The sequence below is a fragment of the Capricornis sumatraensis genome, chromosome 3, assembly GCF_032405125.1.
Source record: "Capricornis sumatraensis isolate serow.1 chromosome 3, serow.2, whole genome shotgun sequence".
NCBI classification, from domain to species: Eukaryota; Metazoa; Chordata; class Mammalia; order Artiodactyla; family Bovidae; genus Capricornis; species Capricornis sumatraensis.
In genome coordinates, this window is record NC_091071.1 from 169,258,321 (window position 1) to 169,285,498 (window position 27,178).

At 43.4% G+C, this 27,178-nt stretch overlaps 1 protein-coding gene, 1 long non-coding RNA gene and 2 other non-coding genes across 5 annotated transcripts in view; all 4 read right to left on the bottom strand.

Annotated features, from left to right (window-relative positions):
• Window positions 1-1,355: 1,355 nt before the first annotated feature.
• Window positions 1,356-3,562, bottom strand: LOC138076645 (uncharacterized). 2 transcript variants are annotated; one of them, XR_011144683.1, is made up of 3 exons: window positions 3,496-3,562; window positions 2,701-2,737; window positions 1,356-1,875 (listed from the first exon to the last, which is right to left on the bottom strand). It is a non-coding gene; the product is annotated as an uncharacterized lncRNA (long non-coding RNA). The 2 variants fall into 2 exon arrangements; XR_011144684.1 differs by having other exon boundaries at window positions 3,443-3,514.
• LOC138077284 (small nucleolar RNA SNORA73 family) lies at window positions 1,950-2,153 on the bottom strand. The gene has a single exon (XR_011144736.1). It is a non-coding gene; the product is annotated as a small nucleolar RNA SNORA73 family (small nucleolar RNA).
• Window positions 2,816-3,019, bottom strand: LOC138077285 (small nucleolar RNA SNORA73 family). The gene has a single exon (XR_011144737.1). It is a non-coding gene; the product is annotated as a small nucleolar RNA SNORA73 family (small nucleolar RNA).
• Window positions 3,563-8,895: 5,333 nt separating the features above from the next.
• The window catches only part of PHACTR4 (phosphatase and actin regulator 4), a 57,385-nt gene continuing 39,102 nt past the window's right edge, over window positions 8,896-27,178 (bottom strand). Inside the window, exons 10-14 of the mRNA XM_068967939.1 lie at window positions 17,427-17,482; window positions 16,918-16,979; window positions 15,476-15,613; window positions 14,775-14,851; window positions 8,896-9,637 (exon numbers count right to left, since the gene is read on the bottom strand). Coding sequence (XP_068824040.1) covers window positions 9,622-9,637; window positions 14,775-14,851; window positions 15,476-15,613; window positions 16,918-16,979; window positions 17,427-17,482 — 349 coding nt within the window. The 3' untranslated portion in view covers window positions 8,896-9,621. The remainder of the gene's footprint in view (window positions 9,638-14,774; window positions 14,852-15,475; window positions 15,614-16,917; window positions 16,980-17,426; window positions 17,483-27,178) is intronic.

A 27,178-nucleotide genomic window follows, 5' to 3' on the forward strand; every position in this document is an offset into this window, starting at 1 on the left:
AGGATGAGTTGGTTACACAGCATCACCAACTTAATGGACAAGAACTTGAGCCAATGGAAGACAGTGGATGACAGAGGAACCTATGGAGCCAGTCCCAGACAGGACCTATTCTTTTACCCTCTTGGCACTGAATCTGAATATTTGTTTGTGCCACAGCCCACCAAATTAAAAAAATTCCCTTATACCTGACCCAATGGCCTCTAAACAAGGTATTCCACCTCCGCATCTTGTAAAATTCCCTATTTATGGCCGCACTGAAGATAGACTCTACCTTCCAAATGGCTCCCCAATAGTCCCCATCCTTCAGGGTCTCATGACTTTCCCATAATGCTGCAGCCTGTAAAAGGGCTTGACAAAGTTCTATTGTGACTTAAGCACACCCCCTTGACAAAGGAGCAGACCTCTCAACACCTGTAAATTTAGAAAAGTATAAATCTATAAAACTTACAGACAGGTTGAACACTGTGTGCTTCCCAGGTGGCGCGGTGGTAAAGAATCTGCTTGCCAATGTAGGAGACACAAGAGACATAGGTTCTATCCCTGGGTTAAGATCCACTGTAATAGGAAATGGTAACCTCTTTTCCTGCCTGGATAACTAGATGGGCTGAGGGGCCCAGCAGGCTACTGTCCATGGGGTAGTGAAGAGTCCACAACTTAGTGACAGACCACCACCTTTGAATTTTCAACCCAGTAAAAAAAAAAAAAGACCAACTCAAGCTTTTATCGAGGTCCACATTGTCAAAGCCAGTTTTTCCAGTATTCACGTAAACCATAAAAAAGACTGATGCCTTCAAACTGTGGTCCTGCAGATGAGATGGAGTGTCCCTTGGCCAGCAAGATCAAACCAGTCAATGTTACAGGTTATCAACTCTGAATATTCATTTGAAAGACTGATGCTGAAGCTCCAATACAGTAGCCACATGGAAAAAAACCTTGATGCCGGCAAAGACTGAAGGCAGAGATCAAATGGTTAGACAGCATCACTGACACAATGGACCTAAGTTTGAGCAAACTCTGGGAGACAGTGGAGGACAGAGGAAGCCTCGTGTGCTACAGTCCACGGGGGTCCTAAAGAATTGGACAGGACTCGGTAACTGAACAGTGAATGCATTTCCCAATAGTAGTTGTACACAAATGCCAAAATTTAACAGAAGAGTTCAAGACCTTCAGCTACAGCAAAACCTACCAGGATTGACAGAACACTCACATAGAATTCCCTGGCTGCTTTCACCAAAGGGAATCTGGGTTTGATCCTTAGTTAAGGCACTAAGATTCTACCAGCAGAATGATGTGACAAAAACATAACAAAACCCCCAAAAGACCACACAAATACATAGTCATCTTTATTTAAGTTCATGATTACATTAGAAATTGAGGGATTTCTTTCAGACATGCAGATTCTCATGGGCACCTACTTTCCAGTTTTAAGACCGATAGATAAAGAAGTCAGTATCTTAGTGTTGTAACATCAAGTTTTCACCAGATAGGAAACCTGAAAAGGTCTCCTTCCAGGTCACTATACTCTAAGACCTGCCCATACGGTCTCTGACATTTCTTGTAAATTTCAGTAAGTGCCTGGGCAATAAGAACACTAGAACTCATGGGTTTTAACCTATACACTTCCAAATCTCCCAGGCTTATGTTCAATGAATATATTACTCATTTTACTTGGTGTTTCAGAAGGTAAAGAATCTACCTGCAATGCAGTAGGATCTAGGTTCAATCCCTGGGTCAGGAAGATCCCCATGGAGAAAGGAATGGGTTCCACTCCAGTAGTTTTGCCTGGAGAATTAATTTTTACTTTACTAATTTCCCTGTCAAAGAAAGACTCCAAAGCATTGCTAACTGCAAAGCTGGTAAGGCTCCTCTTCTCTCCTGAAAATATTAAAAGAAAAAAGGATTAGATTCATTTGTACAATCTTAGTTCCCCTTTAAAATTTTTGTATACTGGATGTTTCCTGCATGGTTTGTCTCCTCAGTCATTGTCCAGAGGACTCTGAGAAGCTGTAGGAATATGCAGGCGCAGACTCAAGGCCCGGCTTCATCTCCAACGCTGTGGAAAGGGACTGTACATCACCGGGCAGAGCCCTATGCTCCCATACGCCACCTGGACAGAGCCCGGGGAGAGTGACCTCCCGGGGTATCCACGTTGGAATATCTGAACAGTGTCAGAATACTAAACCCAAGTTAGCCTATGCACTCAGCTAACACAATGTGCTATACAGTACCATGAAATTGGTTACGCTTCTCACAGAAAGGTTGGTATGTAGCAGACTTACTGTACCACTATTGAAGAGATCACACTTCCCTTCACCTTCATCCCTTCACACCTACACTTCAACCAAGTCAAAGTCCACAGGATTATAAACTGCTTCACACAAACTCGAAGTTCTTGTTAGCTATTGACTATTTTATAGTTTATCTATTAGTTACTTTCATAAGTATGCTGTAGTATATGCCCAATTTCATTTCTAATATCATAGACCCGAATCCTTAGTTCTCCCAGTCTGAGCAGATACACACATTACACAGTTCAAGCATGAAAACTTTGCGGACATTGGTTTAATCACTTTGTCAAAATTAGTCCATTTGTAATATAAAAATCTCCTCTATCACGAATATTAAAGACGTGAAAATCAATTTTGTGGAACCAAATTAGCAAACACCGATAGGCCGAAAGCAATTCGTAGATCTACTCACCTCAAATCCAGTTGTATTCGGAATCCCAAACAAAATGCTGCAAAAGAGGGAAAACCTTAACCCAATTGCACAGCAAAACAGGTTAAAACAAAGATCCAGACAGACTGCTCTACAGAGCTGTTTCCTGCATGGTTTTTCTCCCCAGTCATTGTCCACAAGACTCTGAGAAGACGTAGGAATATGCAGGCGCAGACTCAAGGCCCGGCTTTATCTCCAACGTTGTGGAAAGGGACTGTACATCACCGGGCAGAGCCCTATGCTCCCGTACGCCACCTGGACAGAGCCCGGGGAGAGTGACCTCCCGGGTTATCCACGTTGGTCTAAATACTTTTAAGTAGCAAATGCAAGCAGTTAAGGACCAATAAGTCTGTCATACAAAATTAAACATTACCCCAAAAGAAAAAATAAGTGGCAGCTAAGCCGTTTCTAAATTAGTGAACCAAACAAAATGCCCTGTCTGCAACTCTAGTTGAAGACGCTAACACGCCAGGAGGCGGCATAATGGCGCTTTAGGAAACAAGGGCGCCGCGCACTTAAGCTTTTCGGCGTGGAGGACGGCAGTCCTACAGGCCCTCGAGTTCCGTCGCCAGCACTCCTTATTAGCTACGGCAAAGAACGGAGGCGCGCGAGGCCTCTCCGACCCACCCCACGCCATTTTTTGCGAGTAGTTGTAGTTGGCACTAACGCCGAGGATTCGGAATCATTCTAAATAGTACGGTTCCCACAGAAAAGGCAGACTGACCGGACCCCATAGCAGATGAAGCGCCCACGAAGCGGGGAGTTGGTCCCACTGACCTGGAAACAGGAACGCACGACGGGAGTCTCTCCCGAAAAGACCCCAGAGACGCAAGGCATCGGTATTTATAGCTCCTGGAGCCAGCGGAAGTCAAGAAATGTCTATTGCGCCTGCGCTGCGACATGCGCAGTTAGGGAATTAGAATTTCGCTAAGGGTTCTGGGAACCCACTGCAGGTTAACGCCCCTAACCTGTCCCAGGGGCATCTCGCGATACTAGAGTCTTCACGCAGTACCTTGAAGGAGCGTGCAGGTTACAGCAAGTGCGTGTTTTTAAAGGTTTAGGCGGATAGTTAGTAGTAGTAGGTCAGTCGCTCAGTCGTGTACAACTCTTTGCGACCCCATGGACTGCAGGACACCAGGCTTCCCTGTCCATCACGAACTCCCGGAGCTTACTCAAATTTATGTCCATCTCATCGATGATGCCATCCAACCATCTCATCCTCTATCATCCCCTTCGCCTCCTGCCTTCAGTCTTTCCCAGCATCAGGGTCTTTTCCCAGTGAGTCAGTTCTTCACATCAGGTGATCAAAGTATTGGAACTTCATCTTCAGCATCAGTCCTTCCAATGGATAGTCAGGGTTGATTTCCTTTAGGATTGACAGGTTTGATCTCCTTGCAGTCCAAGGGACTCGCTAGAGCCTTCTCGAACACCACAGTCCAAAAGCATCAATTCTTCAGCGGTCAGCTTTCTTTATGGTCCAACTCTCACACTTATACATGACTACTGGAAAAGCCATAACTTTGCCTGGAGGGACCTTTGTCCGCAAGGTAATGTCTCTGCTTTTTAATATGCCGTCTATGTTTGTCATAGCTTTTCTTACAAGGAGCAAGCATCTTTTAATTTCATGGCTGCAGTCACCATCCGCAGTGATTTTTGGAGCCCAAGAAAATAAAGTCTGTCACTGTTTCCATTTTTCTTAATCTGTTTGCCATGAAGAGATGGGACTGGATGCCATGATCTTCGTTTTTTGAATGTCGAGTTTTAAGCCAACTTTTTTCACTCTTCTCTTTCACTTTTATCAAGCGGCTCTTAGTTCCTCTGCTTTCTGCCATAAGGGTGTTGTCATATGCATATGACATATATGCATATGAGTTTATTGATATTTCTCCCGGCAATCTTGGTTCCAGCTTGTGCTTCATTCAGCCTGGCATTTTTCATGATGTACTCTGCATATAAGTTAAAGAAGCAGGGTGACAATATGCATCCTTGACGTACTCCTTTCTCAATTTGGAACCGGTGTGTTGTTCCCTGTCTGGTTCTAACTGTTGCTTCTTGACCTGCATACAGATTTCTCAGGAGGCAGGTAAGTGAGTGAAAATCGCTCAGCGGTGTCTGACTCTTTGTGATCCCATGGACTATAGAATTCATGGAATTCTCCAGGCCAGAATACTGGAGTAGCCTTTTCCTTCTCCACGGGATCTTCCCAACCCAGGGACTGAACCCAGGTCTCCTGCATTGCAGGCCTACTCTTTACCATCTGAGCCATTCTTTACCAGCTGAGGGCTTCCTTTGTGGTTCAGCTGGTCAAGAATCTGCCTGCAATGTGAGAGACCTGGGTCTGATCCCTGGGTTGGGAAGATCCCCTGAAGAAGGGAAGGGCTATCCACTCCAGTATTCTGGCCTGGAGAATTCCATGAACTCTATAGTCCATGGGGTTGCAAAGAGTCAGACACGACTGAGTAATTTTCACGTCACTTCACTTCACTTACCAGCTGAGCCACAAGGGAAGCCCAGAAATACTGGAGTGGGTAGCCTATCCCTTCTCCAGCAGATCTTCTCTTCCTAGGAATTGAACTAGGGTCTCCTCCATTGCAGGCAGATTCTTAGTAGAAGAATAGCAGAAGGTTGTAGAACAGTAGAAGGGTGAAGTGCGAATAATGACAGCATTTTTGGCTGAGGAACTGGTGGGTCTGTGGTCTCCCAGGAAGGGTAAGGGGTCAGCTTAATTAGGAACATCAAAAGGAGAACTGCCTGGACTTCTCATGAGCATGAGTAGTCAAGAGCTGAATACAAAATATCTTGTAGTCCAAGCAAAGTTTAAATTTTATCCTGTAGGTATCTAAGGGGCAGTAAGGTTTGTTTTTGTGTTTTTTTTTTAATTTACAAAAAATTTCTGACTGTGCTGGGTCTTCATTGTTGGGCTCAGGCTTTCTCTACTTGGGTGAGCAGGGGCTACTCTCTAGTTGTGGTGCACAGGTTCTAGGGTGCTCAGGCTTCAGTAGTTGTGGCGCACGGGCTTAGTTGTTCCCAGGTAGGCAGAATCTTCCTGGACCAGGGATTGAACCCATGTTCCTTGCACTGGCAGGCTGAATCGTAACCACTGGACCACCAGGGAAGTCCTAGGGGCTAATAAGTTTTGAAATAAAAGGATTGCTATGACTCTCTTTGCCTTTTAGAACGGTAACTCTAGTGGCAATATTGGAGGATGGATTGGAAGTTATAAAGTCCCGTTAAATTATCCTGGCTTCCAACTTGAGTGGTAAATAAGGCAAGAGGAGATAAAGGAACTGAGACATTTCTGGGGTAGAGAATTCTGCAAGGTAAGAGAGAAACTTTCAAATATAGTAATACCAAAGTTTCACATTTGGGATGCTGCACATATTATGATCTCTAATTCTGATAATTGATAAAGTAGGCAAGGTCCACACATGAGGTGCATGTTTTTGTTAACCTCATTTTTTATGGAGTTGTGAACTGCTACAAACACTTCTAGAGACAACACATGACTTCAAGAAGGTAATGGCAGTTTGAGGTCTCTTTGGAGGGCTAGTAGAAGGAAGATAGGGAGCAGGTGGAGCCCAATGACTCGAGCAGTTCTGACTCATGGTTTCTCTTAACCCTAGGTAAAGGGTGGTATGGTAATCAAGACCAGCCTCTGAAGTGAAAAGTACAAAGTGAGTCATTGGTGGGGCCACCTGGATTGAAACTGGGCTGCTTGCCAGAGTGGAATACATGAGCTACAAACTGTCGTATTTTTGTGATGTCAGCTTAAGGCCTAATTATATCTGGTCCATATACAGTAAGTCCCTTTAGGGACAGTTGGTCAGAATGCACTTGCTCTTCCTTGAATATATGTAAAGGATGATTACATAATTTGCTTTGACTTTGGGGAGGTAACTTCACCTCTGAAGTTCTTCACTGGTTAAATGAGTGTATTTTTACTTACCTCCCAGACTAGGTGGAATTAATAATACCTAGAGGTACATAGTGTAGGGTTCACAGTTGGCTTTCAACTCCGAAGCTTATTCCTTTTCTACAGTTTATACAGACGTTCACAAACACTACTGACCTTCATCTCTGGCTGTGTTTAATATTCTTACTATAACTTTTCTCCCTCATTTACTTCTCATTTAGGATGTTGAGAAAGCAATGGCAACCCACTCCAGTACTCTTGCCTGGAAAATCCCATGGGCAGAGGAGCCTGGTAGGCTGCGGTCCATGGGGTCGCTAAGAGTTGGACACGACTGAGCGACTTCCCTTTCACTTTTCACTTTCATGCATTGGAGAAGGAAATGGCAACCCACTCCACTGTTCTTGCCTGGAGAATCCCAGGGACGGGGGAGCCTGCAGGGCTGCCGTCTATGGGGTCGCACAGGGTCGGACACGACTGAAGCGATTTAGCAGCAGCAGCAGCAGCAGCAGTATTTTAGGGCCTTCCCCTCCCCCCCTTTTCAGCTGTGCTGTGCAGCATGCAGGATCTTAGTTCCTTGAGCAGGATCAAACCTGTGCCTCTGCTTTGGGAGCATGGAAGTCTGCACCATTAGACTGCCAGGGAAGTCTCTGAGAAATCATTTTTAACCTACCTTAAAACTTCTGGAATGAGGTAGAACATAAAAAAGAAATACTATATACCAAAATAATATAATTTGTCCTTTTTAATTCTAAAATACATTAATAATTAATATTGATAGGAAGACTGATATACAATGCAATTATTTATTTTACAAGGAGCTTCTGTACATCAGGGAAGCATCTTGAAGTACAATACAACAGATTTCTATTTCTTCTTTACATTATGATTGTGAATTGTTACTTACATGGAAGGAGAACATAAAATCCACTTTATATATATATATATATATATATAAACACCTGAAAGGACTTGACTCCCAAAGTATCTTGTTTCAAAAGAACATGAGTGAGATGAAAGATGAATTAGATTCCTTGGTGGCACATAGGAAGCAAACAAGTAGCTCAGGAAATCTAATCCTGTTTCAAGCTTGGCACATTAAGGGAAAGGAAGGGAGTGAATGGGGTGTGAAAAGTGTCATTTGAAGCCACAGAGGATGCTGGCAAAAGTCAAGTAGTCTCCAAACCAACAAGATAGAAAGGTTAGAAGTTAACGCTTCATGTGTGGTCACCTTATATACAGACCTCTAACAACTTCATAGAATCATCTCTTTATCTTCCCTCAGTCATCCCAAACGTCAAGGAGCTCCAGGAGATGTAAGCCCAGTGTATCTCCATAGCCATAAAGCACTTGACAGTTACTGAGAAATCCAAACACCTCCCTATTCCCCATACAGAGAGAAGATACTACCTTTTAAGGTCACTTTAGCTTTGTTTTGACCTGATATTCTGATTCTTCAGCAAACCTTACATGGATGCAAAAGGAGGAACAGAGAAAAATCTACTGAAAGCACAGACAGGACAAGGACTGGCAGAAAAAGTCAGAAGAAATCTATAAAACAGCCACAATTTTCTGAACATGAAAGGGAAAAAGCCACATTCATCAGTTTAATAGAAACTTATTTTCCCTTCTACTTAGAATGGGTAGGAATTAGAGGGACATAGTAAGGCATGTGGTTTTCAACAAAAATTCAAAGAAAGCAATTGAATCGTCTGCTTCAGGAAATCATATTAATATATATTACACATATAAAAGGGTGTGGGGGCTGAGCCAATGCCCAGGCACCAACTGCACTGGCTGCAGCTTGGAAGAGGAGGGCTGACTGAGGTGGAAGCTGCCAGACAGGGTGAGCAGGAGAGTCAGTGTTGGGAGTTAAGAGGAAGAGCACGGCAGGAGAGGGCGAACAGTACTGAGGAACAGAGAGGAGCAGTGGGTCATGATTTCACCCCTCCCACCTGCTTCTCCAAGGACCTTTTTTTGTCTAGTCCCCACACCCCCAGGACCTTGTTGTGATTCTGGCTGGAATTGTGGGGGCTGACAGCACACGAGTGCTCCCACAGAGTTGCAGCTCTGCTTTAGGGGAGAGAATGCATCTGTTGGTTAGAATGATTTAGAGTTATCATCTGGTACAACAAAAATACAACAGTCTAAACAACTCGAGCCATGAGTCAGTTTTCTACCAAGTTGGCCTTAATGTAAAGGCCCTTTTTGTTTTGTTTTTATATATAGAAAATATATATGCTGTCTCATTTTCCCAACTTGGAATCTAGTTGCAGCTCAAGACTGTTTAACAGATAGGAAAACAGTTAAGCTCCCATCATTTCTTCATGATTAAAAAAAAAAAAAAAAAAAAAATCAGAATGACTTGTGCCAAAAGAAGAACATGTCAGATCCTGAGCTTCTCCCGGGCTGGGTTGCCTGAAGAGGACTGTATTGCTGTGGTACCAAAAGTACAGTGAAGTGCTTTTAGCTGACATGCCAGTGTGAAATGAAGGCTTCTCCCTGGAGATGGGGGCCCCTTTTCCTAGAAGGTTGGGGGCGTCCAGCAGGTTTCCCCCCTCACCATCTGGATGTGATGGCTAGAATTTAGTATCTATACAGGTGGGTCTCACAATAGGACAGGGCTGGTAAGGCCAATGGTGCAAACTGTGCCTTAGCATAGGCAGTCATCGTGGGTGAGGTTCAGCCAGTAAAACTTGGAACCTGCAAGTGACCCAGAACATTGAGGCTGGTGAGGGAAGACCCCTCAGGTATGCTACAATATTACAAGGTTCAAAAGCACTGACGAAGTGTTCAGTTTTGCCCAAGGCAGCACATGAGAATCCATTCCAGTGAAATGCTACATTCATCGAAGTGCTGTTCACCCCAGAACTGTAGCCCAGAGGACTCAATTCTGGCTGTGCTGGGAAGTGCTGAAGTTCCCTCCGTGTCTCTCTGCACACTGAAGCAGCCCTGTGTTGGGGGGTTGTTAGATCCTCTCTCAAACTTCAGCATCACGGACGGTGGTAACTAAAACAGATGATCAGAAAGAGCCAAGTTACCAGATGCTGTAGACTACTTTGCCATGACAGTTGACTCTTGAACAACAGGGTCTAACAACTGCACAAGTCCAGTCTTATGTACATTTTTTTCAGTAGTAAATACCACAGAACAGGATGTAGCGGAAATGGAACCACGGATACAGAGGAGCCACGTATAGGGAGGGCAGCTATAAATCATATGTGGATTTTCAGCTGAACTGCTTAGAGGGTTGTGGGCACCCCAACTTCTGCACTGTTCACAGGTCAACTGTATTATCTTAAAAGTAATGAAATGCTCTGTTCTAATTTTAAAAAAACTGCCTCTCCTCCACTCTAACCTTACCTGACATTTCTGTAGCATCTGATACTCCTGACCATCTTCTTTTCTTCTTGAAACTTCTTTTGACTTCTGTAACACTATTGTTTTCCCTAGTTTTCCTTCTTTTTCAACTGCTTTTCCTCAATCTGCTTTCCTGATTCATTTTCTTCTGTCCATTATTTACATATAAAGCACTTTTCTCCTTAAGAACCACTATCTTTTCTCATAAATTTGAATCTTGATATCTTCTTTTTCTCCCTGGACTCTAGGCTGAATAGCCAACTGTTTTCTAGGCAGCTCCCTTCAATGTGTCACAGGCTCAACATATATCATTGACTTTCTAGTTTGTTCACTGTCTGTCTTCTTTTAGAATAAAAGCTCCTTAAGGACAGGGACTTTACCTTATTCTCTGCTAGATCCCAAGCATCTAGCACTGTATCTATCATGTAGTGGGTGCTGAATAAATATTTTCTGAATAAATGTCCTAAACTGTTCACTGAATTCCTTATTCCTCAAAAGTCATGTTAGAAATCGAAGAGTCATTTCAATTACTTCCTTTAAATTTGTCCCTGGAATCAAGAGTGCCAAATCTGGTTGATTCTATGCGTGAAATGTCTTTCAAATTTATCTTCCCTGGTTTGCACTAGCAGCATGCTGAGTCTATTTCAGTTGCTTCCTAACTGGTCTCCTTGCTGCTGGTCTCTTCATTCTTCCAAATCCCCTTCCAAACTTCCACCAGGGTTTGTTCCCAAATACACAAACCCCAGAGGTTCCAACATCCTCACCTAAGAGTCAAAGCTCTCCAGAACCTGACTGTAACCCATCTTGCTAGTCTCACCTTTACCATGCTGCCCCCATCTCTCCTCTGCTCCAGCTCCATGTTCTGTTACAAAGAGCACACATTTTCCTGCCTCTCAAAGTCCCACTATAGCTGGCAGGTTTGCTTACAATCTTCCTTCCTTCCTTTTAATAAAACATTTATGGTGGGGCTAGGACTTCATTGCTGTGCATGGGCTTTCTCTAGTTGTGGTCAGCAGGGGGCTTCTCACTGCAGTGCCTTCTATTATTGCAGAACACAGGCTCTAAGAGCTTGGGCTTAGTGGCTGTGGCACCAGGCTTGGTTGCCCTGGTGGCACATAAAATCTTCCAAGACTGGGGATCAAACCTGTATCCCCTATATTGGCAGGTGGATGCTTAACAACTGGACCACCAGGGAAGTCCCCTTCTTTCCTTCTGGTGCAAATAAATTCTCTTACATAATATAAGATGTAGCTTAAACGTCACCTTCTTTATGACTTTCTTGCTCACTATGGTACTTCAAAACTCACTATGGTACTTTACTACTACTAAAAATAGCTAATACTGACAAGACCTTCTAGAACTAACACCCCCCAAAAATGTCCTTTTCATTATAGGGGACTGGAATGCAAAAGTACGAAGTCAAGAAACACCTGGAGTAACAGGCAAATTTGGCCTTGGAGTACAGAATGAAGCAGGGTAAGGCTAATAGAGTTCTGCCAAGAGAACGCACTGGTCATAGCAAACACCCTCTTCCAACACAAGAGAAGACTCTACACATGGACATCACCAGATGGTCGACACCAAAATCAGACTGATTATATTCTTTGCAGCCAAAGATGGAGAAGCTCTATACAGTCAGCAAAAACAAGACCAAGAGCTGACTGTGGCTCAGATCATGAACTCCTTATTGCCAAATTCAGACTTAAATTGAAGAAAGTGGGGAAGACCACTAGATCATTCAGGTATGACCTAAACCAAATCCCTTATGATTATACAGTGGAAGTGAGAAATAGATTTAAGGGACTAGACCTGATAGACAGAGTGCCTGATAAACTATGGACGGAGGTTCGTGACATTGTACAGGAGATAGGGATCAAGACCATCCACAAGAAAAAGAAATGCAAAAAAGCAAAATGGCTGGCTGAGGAGGCCTTACAAATAACTGAAAAGAAGGGAAGCAAGAAGCAAAGGAGAAAAGGAAAGATATACCCATTTGAATGCAGAGTTCCAAAGAATAGCAAGGAGAGATAAGAATGCCTTCCTCAGCGATCAATGCAAAGAAAGAGAGAACAATAGAATGGGAAAGGCTAGAGATATCTTCAAGAAAATCAGAGATACCAAGGGAACATTTCATGCAAAGATGGGCTCAATAAAGGACAGAAATGGTAGGGATCTAACAGAAGCAAAAGATATTAAGAAGAGGTAGCAAGAATACACATAAGAACAGTACGAAAAGATCTTCGCAACCCAGATAATCACAATGGTGTGATCACTCACCTAGAGCCAGACATCCTGGAATCTGAAGTCAAGTGGGCCTTAGGAAGCGTCACTAAGAACAAAGCTAGTGGAGGTGATGGAATTCCTATTGAGCTATTTCAAATCCTGAAAGATGATGCTGTGAAAGTGCTGCACTCAAAATGCCAGCAAATTTGGAAAACTGAGCAGTGGCCACAAGACTAGAAAAGGTCAGTTTTCATTCCAATTCCAAAGAAAGGCAATGACAAAGAATGCTCAAACTACCACACAATGGCACTCATCTCACACTCTAGTAAAGTAATGCTCAAAATTCTCCAAGCCAGGCTTCAGCAATACGTGAACCGTGAACCTCCTGATGTTCAAGCTGGTTTTAGAAAAGGCAGAGGAGCCAGAGATCAAATTGCCAACATCCGCTCTATCACTGAGAAAGCAAAAGAGAGCCAGAAAAACATCTACTTCTGCTTTATTGACTATGCCAAAGCCTTTGACTGTGTGGATCACAATAAACTGGAAAATTCTGAAAGAGATGGGAATACCAGACCACCTGACCTGCCTCTTGAGAAATCTGTATGAAGGTCAGGAAGCAACAGTTAGAACTGGACATGGAATGACAGACTGGTTCCAAATAGGAAAAAGGAGTACGTCAAGGCTGTATATTGTCACCCTGCTTATTTAACTTTAGATGCAGAGTACATCATGAGAAACGCTGGGCTGGAAGAAGCACAAGCTGAAATCAAGACTGCTGGGAGAAATATCAATAACCTCAGATATGCAGATGACACCACCCTTTCGGCAGAAAATGAAGAACTGAAAAGCCTCTTGATGAAAGTGAAAGTGGAGAGTGAAAAAGTTGGCTTAAAGCTCAACATGCAGAAAACTAAGATCATGGCATCCGGTCCCATCCCTGCATGGGAAATAGATGGGGAAAAGGTGGAAACAGTGGCTGACTTTATTTTTTTGGCCTCCAAAATCACTGCAGATGGTGACTGCAGCCATGAAATTAAAAGACGCTTGCTCCTTGGAAGCAAAGTTATGTCCAACCTAGACAGCGTACTGAAAAGCAGAGACATTACTTTGTCAACAGAGATCCGTCTAGTCAAGGCTGTAGTTTTTCCAGTGGTCATGTATGCATGTGAGAGTTGGACTATAAAGAAAGCTGAGCACTGAGGAATTGATGCTTTTGAACTGTGGTGTTGGAGAAGACTCTTGAGAATCCCTTGGACTGCAAGGAGATCCAACCAGTCCATCTAAAGGAGATCACTCCTGGGTGTTCACTGGAAGGACTGATGTTGAAGCTGAAACTCCAATACTTTGGCCACCTGATGTGAAGAGCTGATTCATCTGAAAAGACCCTGATGCTGGAAGGGATTGGGAGCAGGAGGTGAAGAGGATGACAGAGGTTGAGATGGTGGGATGGCAATGGACATGGGTTTGGGTGGACTCCGGGAGTTGGTGAGGGACAGGGAGGCCTGGCGTGCTGCGGTTTACAGGGTCACAAAGAGTCGGACACAACTGAGTGACTGAACTGAACTGAACTGAACTGAATACTGACACAGGCAGGAAATGGTGGAGTTGGGACATGAAACCCGACAGCCCTCAGAATGGCTAAGGCATTTATCATATTGACTGTATGGAGTGGTACACAGATCTCTTCCCAGCTTAGACTATAATCTCCTTACTGACAAGTATGGCTTGTTATTGAGGTCATATTACAGTGCCCTGAATGGCACAACTGTTGTTCAAAGAAACTGCCTTCTCTAATTCTGTACAAAAAAATTATGTAGTTAAAACAACCATTTGTTCTGTATTTTTATTGAAAAATGTTTAATATTTTGTCTCCCAACTTTGGTTGTTCCTTCTTTTTATAGCAAACTGTAATTGTCATCATACCTTCTTTCATTTAGCCTCTGCTTATAAATGTTTTGAGAGTCACCTAGATACTTCTACAGATTCCATTCGTGGCTACCTGAGTCTTTAGGTGTGGGCTGGGGCCTTAATCACAACAGTAATTCCAAATCAAAATGCTTCTTGGCTGCTTTGTGGTTTTTTTCATGATGTTTATACACTAAACTGGTAAGATCAACTGTGCTAGAAAGAACTGAAACCAGAGGGGGCAGGTTCCTTTCCAGCTTAGCAACCATTCCATATCCATAACCTGGGACAGTGAGGTGCAGAAAAGAGAGCACCCAACTGCTTTTAGTCATTCATTGCTTTTCCCACATCCTGGTCATACAAGTCAAGCACCTTACTTAACCCTTTTGAGTCTTATTTCCTCATTAATAAAATGGGGATATGAACACACCTGGTATGTTTACTGCAAGTAATAAGATATAAAATACATAAAACACCATATGCCATAAGGCATGAACTATGCCTCTTACTTCTCATCTCTTTCTCTTAATATAGTCTGTGCAATTAACACCGAGTGTTGTTCTTTTAACTATGTCTTTAGAATCCTTTCAAGCTGAACAACTCTGCCTCATTTGCTTTTTGGTGGAGTTCTGCTTAGCTTCCAGTATTTAGGTCTTACCGTGTAAAATGTTTACTCTCCTCATGAACTTCCATCTCTGAGCTTTTAAACTCATTCAATTCTTTCCTTATGGCAGCCTGTAGAGTAGAAACAAAAATGTTTCAGCATCTTCTGTCTGCTACAACAGCAACAGCATGCTTTGTCATCTGATCTCTACTTTGCTTAACCCTGACCAGGCAACCCAGAAGGGAGGGAGGAAGTCAGGTGAACACAGAGTTCTGTGTGTGGCTCTGAGTCTGATGCACATTGCCTTCCTGACAACCTTTGTCTCATAATAAACCTGAAACCTCCAGTTAATCATAATAAACCTGAAATCTCCAGTTAAAACCCTTGAAAAGCCCAAAAGAGAGACTGTAGCTTTTACAGTTTCTGCAGCAGGTAAAAATACTTTCCCTGTTATAAAAGTGAAATATGGGTAATTACTAAAATATACCACCCAAACTCCCTCCAATGAAACATAACTCCTGTTAAAAAATATGCTTTATTTCCTTGCAGCTTTTTGTACCCTGCAATACAGCAGGGATTTTCTCTTCTCTAAGTTTTGGTGAAGTAGTCCATGTTTTAGTTTGCACTTCTTGGTATTTTGTATCATAATTAGATATTTAACACTATACAAGAAGTAGAAATTTTGTTTATGGTTCCCCGTTCTAGTTGATGTCTTGTATCCTTGAAATAAAGAGAGACAGACAAATGACAGATACCTTGTCAGCAGGGGTCAGTTTGGTCCAAGGTTTGTCAGCTCGCCGGTCATAGTCGTGAGCATCTGTTACTTCCACATATTCATTAAACCTCAGAATCTTCCTGGCAAGTAGTTCAGCCACAGTTGGCCTTTGACTGAGCTGAAAGAAATGGAGGCCCTCAGTTCACTATGCCAGGAGTCAGGCATCAATCATGCATTCAAACTGCCTCTAATCCAGAGCTTCAGCTTTCACTCCACAACAGAATCACCTTGGGACCTTTAAACACTACTGATCTCTGGATCCATCCTCAGATTCTGGGTATCAGGAATTTGTTTTTTTAAACTCCATGATGCACAGCCAACCAAGATTGAGAGCAAAGAATTGCTATTAAACCAGTATAGCCAGTGCTTCTCAAACTTTAACAGGCATACAAACCATCTGGGGATGTGGTTAAAGTGTAGATTCTGACTAAGCAGATTTGGGGTGGGGCCTGAGATTCTGTAGCTCTTGCAAATCCCAGGTGATGCCAATGCTGCTGGTCCGTGGACCACATGTTGGGTAGCAAAAGGGTCCAGACTACAAATTTATATCTAATACACTAGAAGGTGAACACACTGAATATGAAAGCAATATCTATTAATGATTGACATTAAGGGTGAATTTCCTTTCAACATGAGTAATGCCCAAGATACCGGATTCTGTAACAAATTAAGATTTAAGGGTGAACAATCAGTTAACCTGCTCAATCTGAAGCCTTTAAATCCTGTGATGGCCTTTAGCCACCCACAATCTATCAAGGATAATTTGTCTGATCCTGGGGGAAGGGAGAAATAGGAAAAATCAGGAGAAGAATGTCCAGTTCCCTCGCTTTCCTGGGGATTCCTGTACATTTTAAAAAATATCTACAGAACTCAGGCCAAGTCTAAGAATCTACAGGAGGTAATTACCAACTAATACTGAGGGAGACAAAGGAAAAATGGCTTACTCCCAGAGTTTAAGGGCTAAATAAGCCTGCAAGAGAAATGGTTCTACCCTGACTGATTTGGGACCAGTGAGAAATCTTACTCGGTTTTTCACACTTTTCAGGTGTAACTAAGGGTCAATTCAGCTGTTTCTCTCATTAGAATATGACCAGTTTGCCTTGAAAAATCAAACACTACACACTCTTCCTGTTACTGTTTCCATACTCCCACAGGTTTTAGTTGATACCAAAATTCCATGTCTACTAAAGAAAAGGTCAAAACGTGTGCAAATATTTACTGAACACCTTCCTGTGCCAGGCTTTCTTTAAACAGTTAAAATGAAAAAAAGTTCTTATAATGCTGTATTGTTTTCTAGATTTTCACCATGTGTTCTATTTTCACAGAAATCTATGGCAATTCAAGTCAAATTCATTTCTTTCCAGTCAAACAGGTCACTCACATACCAGACACAGACTGAGACTGAAGACTCGGGGGGCATACCTTTCTGGTGAGCCGACGCTTAATTTCTCGTTTTTCTGCCTGACGATCAGCTTCGTTTTTAGCTACAGTTGATAGCCAGAAACAAAGAATACTACTTCAGAATGGCAATCGGCATATCAAACTTTTCAGTGATTACACACAGATAATTCTTACAGGCTCCGAGTCAGAATAAATACTAACTTTGGGACTCAAGACAATTTTCTTGTCAACTGGTGTAGTCAAACATTGGGTCGGCCAAATGCCCAAGGCAGGTGCAGGATACTATGAGAATATTAAAATACAGTTTTCTGGAGCATTCCAGTACATAAAACAATATCATAATGATTTTCTGTAAAGGAAGCTTGGGGAACTATGTTCCTTCAGGGGAAAAAATTATGAATACTCCTTCCTTGGCTGGAACACTCTCCGCTCTGCCCTTGTTGAAAAATGCTTCTCTTCTCTGTTATGTATATTAAGTCAGAAATACACAAAGAAAATCTACACAACTTCACTCCCACATCTGGACTCACGCTGTAGTATGTTCCGTTGTTCTAGTTCTTCTGGTGTTGGTCTCTGACTCAGTCGTCTAAAAAGGAGATAAATAAGAGTTTTGTCTATGTTAAACCACCCAATCCTGTTTATACAGATCTGTTTTGGTCTTAGTTTATGTTAGCCCCTACACTAGAAAGAAATAAAAAAATTTTCAAAGTTTTGATATTTCATTTGGTTAACTGATTGTTTATGAACACTTTTCACACTGAAAGTGTTAATACATACATTACAATGTAAAAAGGGACTGTACCAGCAAACAGGAGACTGGTTTTGATGCCAACAAGTTCTGTCACCACAAAAAAGCTTAGTTAGACTCTGAGTGTACTCATGTGTAAAATGAACATTTGGACTGCTTTTGTGACTCCCAAACAGGTCTGCTCCTTCAGCACATGGGTTAACACAGATCCTCAAAGATATTAATAAAGATGCTGATTTTGAGGACTGAGATTTTATATTAGTATGTGTGTACATATACATATGTAAATATTTTTGATGCTTCCCATATGACTCTGATTCCCCTCTTTTTACTTATTTAAACTTTTACTTTTTGGCTATGCCTTGTAGCATGTGGGATTTTAGTTCCCCAACCAGGACCCCAACCTGTATCCCTTGCATTGGAAGCATGGAGTCTTAACCACTGGATCACCAGGGAAGCCCCTCTCTTTTTAAAATTTTTATTTTGAAGCACTACTTTTTATTATTTATTTCCTTTTGCCTGTGCTGGGTCTTCACTGCTGTGGGCAGGGGCTTCTCACTGCGGTGGTTTCTCTTGCTGGGGAGTATGGGCTCTAGGACGCAAAGGCTCAGTAGATGTGGCCCATGGGCTTAGTTGCCCTGAGGCATGTGAGGCCTTAATTCCCTGACTGGTGAACCTGTGTACCCTCCCCTGGCAGGAAGATTCTTATCAATTGGTCCACCAGGGAAGTCTTTCTTTTGATTTTTAAACCAGTGGTTTAGGAACCACTGGAATTTAAACTTGTCTCTTTTGGAGTTATATTCTGTAAAACCTATGATTTCAATTTTGGTCCTCTCGGAAATATTGATGAAATTTCTTACTTTATTCCCAGATCTGAGATGTTATTCACCAATGAAAACTTGTCACTTCTAGAATCAGAAAGTTCTTCAATTCTTACTCTTAATGTATAATTCTCAACAGTATCTAATTATGTGCTGCTGCTGCTAAGTCAATTCAGTCGTATCTGACTCTGTGTGAGCCCATAGACGGCAGCCCACCAGATTCCTCGTCCCTGGGATTCTTCTAGGCAAGAACACTGGAGTGGGTTGCCATTTCCTTCTCCAATGCATAAAAGTGAAAAGTGAAAGTGAAGTTGCTCAGTCGTGTCTGACTCTTCACGACCCCATGGACTGCAGCCTACCAGGCTCCTCCGTCCATGGGATTTTCCAGGCAAGAGTACTGGAGTGGGATGCCATCGCCTTCTCCGAATTATGTGCTAGTAATGGTATGGACCTAACAGAGGCAGAAGATATTAAGAAGAGGTGGCAAGAATACACAGAAGAACAGTACAAAAAAGATCTTCACGACCCAGATGATCACGATGGTGTGATCACTCATCTAGAGCCAAACATCCTGGAATGTGATGTCAAGTGGGCCTTAGAAAGCATCACTACGAACAAAGCTAGTGGAGGTGATGGAATTCCAGTTGAGCTGTTTCAAATCCTGGAAGACGATGCTGTGCAAGTGCTGCACTCAATATGCCAGCAAATTTGGAAAACTCAGCAGTGGCCACAGGACTAGAAAAGGTCAGTTTTCATTCCAATCCCAAAGAAAGGCAATGCCAAAGAATGCTCAAACTACCGCACAACTGCACTCATCTCACATGCTAGTAAAGTAATGGTCAAAATTCTCCAAGCCAGGCTTCAGCAATACGTGAACCGTGAACTTCCAGATGTTCAAGCTGGTTTTAGAAAAGGCAGAGGAGCCAGAGATTAAATTGCCAACATCCGCTGGATCATGGAAAAAGCAAGAGAGTTCCAGAAAAACATCTATTTCTGCTTTATTGACTATGCCAAAGCCTTTGACTGTGTGGATCACAATAAACTGTGGAAAATTCTGAAGAGATGGGAATACCAGACCACCTGACCTGCCTCTTGAGAAATCTGTATGCAGGTCAGGAAGCAACAGTTAGAACTAGACATGGAACAACAGACTGATTTCAAATAGGAAAAGGAGTACGTCAAGGCTGTATATTGTCACCCTGCTTATTTAACTTATATGCAGAGTATATTATGAGAAACGCTGGACTGGAAGAAACACAAGCTGGAATCAAGATTGCCGGGAGAAATATCAATAACCTCAGATATGCAGATGATACCACCCTTATGGCAGAAAGTGAAGAGGAACTAAAAAGCCTCTTGATGAAAGTGAAAGAGGAGAGTGAAAAAGTTGGCTTAAATCTCAACATTCAGAAAACGAAGATCATGGCATCTGGTCCCATCACTTCATGGGAAATAGATGGGGAAACAGTGGAAACAGTATCAGACTTTTTTTGAGGGGGCTCCAAAATCACTGCAGATGGTGACTGCAGCCATGAAATTAAAAGATGCTTACTCCCTGGAAGGAGAGTTATGACCAACCTAGATAGCATTTTCAAAAGCAGAGACATTACTTTGCTGACTAAGGTCCGTCTAGTCAAGGCTATGGTTTTTCCTGTGGTCATGTATGGATATAAGAGTTGGACTGTGAAAAAGGCTGAACGCCAAAGAATTGATGCTTTTGAACTGTGGTATTGGAGAAGACTCTTGAGAGTCCCTTGGACTCCAGGGAGATCCAAGCAATCCATTCTGAAGAAGATCAGCCCTGGAATTTCTTTGGAAAGAATGATGCTAAAGCTGAAACTCCAGTACTTTGGCCACCTCATGCAAAGAGTTGACTCATTGGAAAAGACTCTGATGCTGGGAGGGATTGGGGGCAGAAGGAGAAGGGGATGACAGAGGATGAGGTGGCTGGATGGCATCACTGACTCGATGGACGTTAATCTGAGTGAACTCCAGGAGTTGGTGATGGACAGGGAGGCCTGGCGGGCTGCGATTCATGGGGTTGCAAAGAGTCAGAGACGACTGAGAGACTGACCTGAACTGAACTCTTTAGTTGCATAGAAAACTCCCAGGCCCATTTTTTATACAATTTACAATTATCTGCATTTCAGAGTTTTTCTTGTCTCTCTGAACAAGACCATCTTTTTTCAACAAGTATTAAAAGACACAACACCACAGCTTTACTAAGGTACAAATGACATACAATAAATTGCATGATTTGATATCCTGACATATGTATGTACCTGTAATATCATCATTACAATCAAGGGAAGGAACACATCCATCACCCTTGCAATGATTCCCAGGGCTGCTGTAACAAGTCACCACAGAGTGGATGGCTTATAACAGGTGCTCACTCTCTCTCAGCTCTGGAGGCCAGAGCCCAGAGCCCAGGCGTCGTCAGGCTGGCCCCTTCCGCAGGCTCCCTGCCTCTCCCGGCCCCGGAGCCCAGAGCCCAGGCGTCATCAGGCTGGCCCCTTCCGCAGGCTCCCTGCCTCTCTCCCGGCTCTGGGGCTCAGAGCCCAGGTGCTGTCAGGCTGGCCCCCTCCGCAGGCTCCCTGCCCCTCTCCCGGCTCTGGAGCCCAGAGCCCAGGTGCTGTCAGGCTGGCCCCTTCCGCAGGTTCCCTGCCTCTCCCCCGGCTCTGGAGGCCGGAGCCCAGAGCCCAGGCGTGGTCAGGCTGGCCCCTTCCGCAGGCTCCCTGCCTCTCTCCCGGCTCTGGAGGCCGGAGCCCAGAGCCCAGGCGTGGTCAGGCTGGCCCCTTCCGCAGGCTCCCTGCCTCTCTCCCGGCTCTGGAGGCCGGAGCCCAGAGCCCAGGCGTGGTCAGGCTGGCCCCCTCCGCAGGCTCCCTGCCTCTACCCCGGCTCTGGAGGCCGGAGCCCAGAGCCCAGGCGTGGTCAGGCTGGCCCCCTCCGCAGGCTCCCTGCCTCTACCCCGGCTCTGGAGGCCGGAGCCCAGAGCCCAGGCGTGGTCAGGCTGGCCCCTTCCGCAGGCTCCCTGCCTCTCTCCCGGCTCTGGAGGCCGGAGCCCAGAGCCCAGGCGTGGTCAGGCTGGCCCCCTCCGCAGGCTCCCTGCCTCTACCCCGGCTCTGGAGGCCGGAGCCCAGAGCCCAGGCGTGGTCAGGCTGGCCCCTTCCGCAGGCTCCCTGCCTCTCCCGGCCCCGGAGCCCAGAGCCCAGGCGTCATCAGGCTGGCCCCTTCCGCAGGCTCCCTGCCTCTCCCGGCTCTGGGGCTCTTCGGCTTTCAGATGCATCGCCCTAGCTTCTGCGCTAGTCACCTCACATTCGCCCTACGTGTGTCTGAGTCTCTGCGTCCCAATTTCCCTCCCCTTATGAGGACACAAGTCGCTGGATCAGAGCCTACCCTAACTAATCTAGGATGTTGTTATTTTTCACTCGCTAAGTCATGTCCAACTGTATGCAACCCCATGGACTGCAGCATGCCAGGCTCCGCTGTATTTCACTTTCTTCCCAGAGTTTGCCCAAATTCCTGTCCACTGAGTTGGTGATGCTTTCTATCCATTTCATCCTCTGTCGCCCCCTTCTCGGGCCTTCAATCTTTCCCAGCATCAGGATCTTTTCCAGTGAGTTGGCTCTTCGCATCAGATGGCCAATGGGCTGGAGCTTCAGCTTCAGCATCAGTCCTTCCAATGAGTATTCAGGGTTGATTTCCTTTAGAATTGACCTGGTTTGATCTTGCAGCCCAAGAGACTCTTGAGAGTCTCAATTCAAAATCATCCATTCTTCAGTGCTCAGCCTTCTGTATGGCTGCACTCTTATTGTGTACATGATCACTGGTAAAACCATAGCTTTGACTATACGGACAGTTGTCAGTAAACTGATGTCTCTGCTTTTTAATGTGCTGTCTAGGTTTGTCGTAGCTTTCCTTTCAAAGAGCAAGCATCTTTTAATTTCATGGCTGCAGTCACCACCCACAGTGATTTTGGAGACCAAGAAAATCCAGTATGACTTCAACTTAAATTGATTACATCTACATAGACCCCCTATCCAAATAAGGTCACATTCACAGGTACCATCTTTCCAGGCAGAGCAGTGGTAAAGAATCATCTGCAATGAAGGAGTCATGGAGTAATGGGTTTGATCTCTGGGTTGGGAAGATCCTCTAGAGGAGGAAATGGCACCCCACTCCAGTACTCTTGCTTGGAAAATCCCATGGACAGGGGAGCCTGGTGGGCTACAGTCCATGGGGTGGCAAAGAGTCAGACACAACAGAGCAGGTATGTACCACATGTACCAGAGATCAGGATTCATTTTGGGAGGTTCAACTCTACCTACTGTGACCTTCCTGACAAAGTCTCATTTCCTTTGTAATCACTACTTCCCTGCCTCCAGGCAAACACTCATCTGCTCTATTTACTCTCAACCCTCCTGCCCCCAGGCAAACAATGACCTGTTTTATGTATAGTTTCCATTTTCTAAAATTTCATATAAAACCATAGCGTATGCACTCTTTTTGTCTATTTTTTTCACTCAGGATAATTACTGAGGTCCATATAAGCAAAGGCATTATTAGCAGTTCCTATTTACTGCACTGGAGTATTCCATCACTCCTTTCCATTTCACATTACGCTCAGAATCCTTCAGGCTAGGCTTCAGTAGTACAAGAACCCGGATTTAGAAAAGGCAGAAGAACCAGAGCTCAAACTGCCAGCATTCGATGAATCATAGATAAAGCAAGGGAGTTCCACAAAAACATCCACTTCTTCACAGGGGCTTCCCTGGTGGCTCAGGCGGTAAAGACTCTGCCTCACATGCTGGGAGACCCGGGTTTAATCCCTGGGTCGGGAAGATCCCCTGGGAAAGAAAATGGCAACACACTCCAGTATTCTTGCCTGGAGAATTCTATGGACAGAGGAGCCTGGTGGGCTACAGTCCATGGGGTCGCAAAGAGTCAAACACGACTGAGTGACTGACACTCACTTTTCTACTTCACTGACTACGCTAAAGCCTCTGACTGTGTGGATCATAACAAATTGGAAAATTCTTAGAGATGGGAATACCAGACTACCTTACCTATCTCTTGAGAAACCAGTATGCGAGTTAAAAAGCAACAGAACCAGAAATGGAACAACTGACTGGTTCAAAATTGGGAAAGGGGTACGTTAAGGCTGTATATTATCACCCTGCTTATATAACTTACAAGCAGAGTACATCATATGAAATGCTGGACTTGATGTATCATAAGCTGGAATCAGTACTGTTGGGAGAAATACCAAAAACTTCTGATATGCAGATGATACGATTCTAATTGCAGAAGGTGAAGAGGCACTGAACAGCCTCTTGATGAGGGTGAAAGAGGAGAGTGAAAAAGCTGGTTTAAAACTCAACATTCAAAAAACTGAGATCAAAGCATCTAGTCCCATCACTTCATGGCAAATAGAAGGGGAAAAAGTGGAAATAGTGACAGATTTTATTTTCTTAGGCTCCAAAATCACTGTGGACGGTGACTGCAGCCATGAAATTAAAAGATGCTTGCTCCTTGGAAGGAAATCTATGAGAAACCTAGAGACTGTATTAAAAAGCAGAGACATTACATTGCTGACAAAGATCCGTCTAGTGAAAGCTATGGTTTTTCTAGTAATCATATATTGATGTGAGAGCTGGGCCATAAAGGCTGAGCACTGAAGAACTGATCCTTTTGAACTGTGGTGCTGTAGAAGACATTTTTTTTTTCAGCATTTTCATTTATTTGGCTGCTGCTGCTGCTAAGTCGCTTCAGTCGTGTCCGACTCTGTGCGACCCCATTGACGGCAGCCCACCAAGCTTCCTCGTCCCTGGGATTCTCCAGGCAAGAACACTGGAGTGGGTTGCCATTTCCTTCTCAGGGATCTAGTTCCCTGACCAGGGATCAAAGCCAGGCCCCCTGCTCTGGGAGCAGAGAATTTTAGTGACTGGACCACCAGGGAGGTCCCTGGAGCACACTCTTGAGAGTCCCTTGGGCTGCAAGGAGATCAATCTAGTCCATCCTAAAGGAAATCAATCCTGAATATTCACTGGAAGGAGTAATGCTAAAGCTGAAGCTCCAATACTTTGGCTACCTGATATGAGGAGCTGACTCACTGGAAAAGACCCTGATGCTGGGAAAGACTGAAGGCAGGAGGAGCAGGGGCTGATGCAGGATGGGATGGTTGGATGGCATCACTGACTCAATGGATGTGAGTTTGAGCAAAGTCCAGGAGATAGTGGAGGACAGGGAAGCCTGGTGTGCCAAGGGGTCACAAAGAGTCAGACACAACTGAGCGACCAAACAACAAATGACTAATGATGTTGAACATCTTTCCATATTCTTACTTGTCATCTGTGTATCTTTTTTCATGATGTGTCTTTTAAAGTCTTCTGCTTCCCCCACCTTTCTGTTTCTAAATTTAAAAAAATATATTCTTATTTATTTTTGGCTGAGCTGGGTCTTTGTTGCTGCATGTGGGCTTTCTCTAGTTGTGGTGAGTGGGGACTGCTCTCTAGTTGTGGTATGCAAACTTCTCGTTGCTGTGGCTTCTCTTGTTGTGGAGCACGGGCTCTAGGGTTTGCGGGCTCTGTAGCTGTGTTGCACGGACTTAGTTCCCCTGGGGCATGTGGAAAAAGTAGCTTTCAGAGAACAAAAAATTTTGATGAAGTGTAATTTATCAATGTTTTTCTCTTAAGAATCATGCTTTGAGATCATATCTAAGAAAATTTTGTCTAAACCATATTCTTCTATATGAGTGAGTCTCTTCCTGGGCTCCCTCTTCTGTTCCATTGATTTCTTTGTTCATCCTCCTTATGTCAATTTCATAGTGTTTAGGTAACTTTAGCTTTATAATATATCTTAAAATAAGACAGTGTTAGTCCTCCAATCCTGTTCTTTTTCATAGTTGCTTTATATTTCTGACAACTGTAGAATCAGTTTGTCAGTTAAAGTCCACTAAGGGGCATTTTGATTGGAACTGCATTAAATCTGATGTCTTGATAATACTGAGACTTGTGATCCATGAAAATGTTATTTCTCTCCATATATTTAGGTTTTCTTTACTTTCTTTACCATTATTTTATATTTTACAATGCACAGGTCTTATATAATCTTTCATCAGGTTTATCCACAATATTTAAAGGGTTTTTTTATGGTATTGTAAATTGTTATTATAAATGTTAATCTCTCATATTTCTGCATTTCAGTTTCAGACTATTCATGGCCAATGTTCAACAAGCTCTTCTAAAACTATTACGACCTGGGAAAAAACACTCAACGATGAGCAATGTAATAAAGCAAAAAGGAATCTATTATCAAAGATTGCCATTTTTGGATAAAATGTACAATGTGTCAGGAATATAGTCAATAATAATGTAATATCTTTGTATTGAGACAGATGGTAACTAGATTCATTGTGGTGAGCATTTTGCGATGTACAGAAATATTAAACCACTATGCTGTGTACCAGGAACTAACATAGTATTGTTACTGGAGAAGGAAATGGCAACCCACTCCAGTGTTCTTGCCTGGAGAATCCCAGGGACGGGGGAGCCTGGTGGGCTGCCGTCTATGGGGTCGCGTAGAGTCGGACACGACTGAAGCGACTTAGCATGCTGTGTACCAGGAACTAACATAGTATTGTAGGTCAACTATACTCCCAAAACCAAACAAATTCATGGAAAAAGAGATCAGATTTGTGGTTACCAGAGGCAGGGGGTGGGAGAGAGGGAAGGAACTGGATGAAGGTGGTCAAGAGGTATAAACTTTTAGTTATAAAATAAATACTAGGGAGGTAATATACAATGTGATTAATTAATATCTATGTTATATATATAAATCAAAATCATTAAGAGAGTAAGTCCTAAGAGTTCTCATCACAAGGAAAAAATTTTTCCTATTTCTTTTATTGTGTATCTATAGGAGATGATGGATGTTCATTAAACTTATTGTGATAATCATTTTATGATATATGTAAGTCAAATCATTATGCTCATTAACATAAATCATTATGTTAAACTTATATAGTGTTGTATGACAAATATGTCTCAATAAAATTAAAAAGAAAAAAATCCCCATTTTTAACTAATTGCTAATCTTGATGACCTCCTGGTAATACTCAGAGAGCCACAGGTCTGCATTAAGATTGCCATCTTGGCCAACAGCAGAGCCTGGTGTCTGAGGTAGGAGAGGAGAATGTATTTTAATGAACAGGCATCCTTATTTAAATATTTTTAAGGACTATACCAAGAGTTCCACCTGTTTTTCCTTACTCTACCTAGGGAAACATCTGAGGTGGGCAAACACTTGTCTGTATACCTGGGCTCTACTTGTAGTACATATGCAGGAAGCTGGCTTGCATTCAGTTTCTCTATGCTTTTGGTTCCAGCGACTTGAAAAATACATTAATACTAACACTTTGAAAGGAGGCAGTTACATGGAACATGTGAAATAGATACAATGGAAATTGTGGGTGTGATATTTAACTGGGCTGGGACCTTAGGTCTGAACAACAGGAAAAATGCCAGAAAAGCCTTGCTGTCCTAGGGACCACCTGAATTCTTAGAAACTAAAATTTAAAAAAAAACACTTATGTCTATCTTGGGGCTTCCCTGGTGGCTGAGTAAAGAATCCACCTGTCAATGCAGAAGATGTGGATTCCATCCCTGAGTCAGGAAGATCCGTTGGAGAAGGAAACGCCAACCCACTCCGG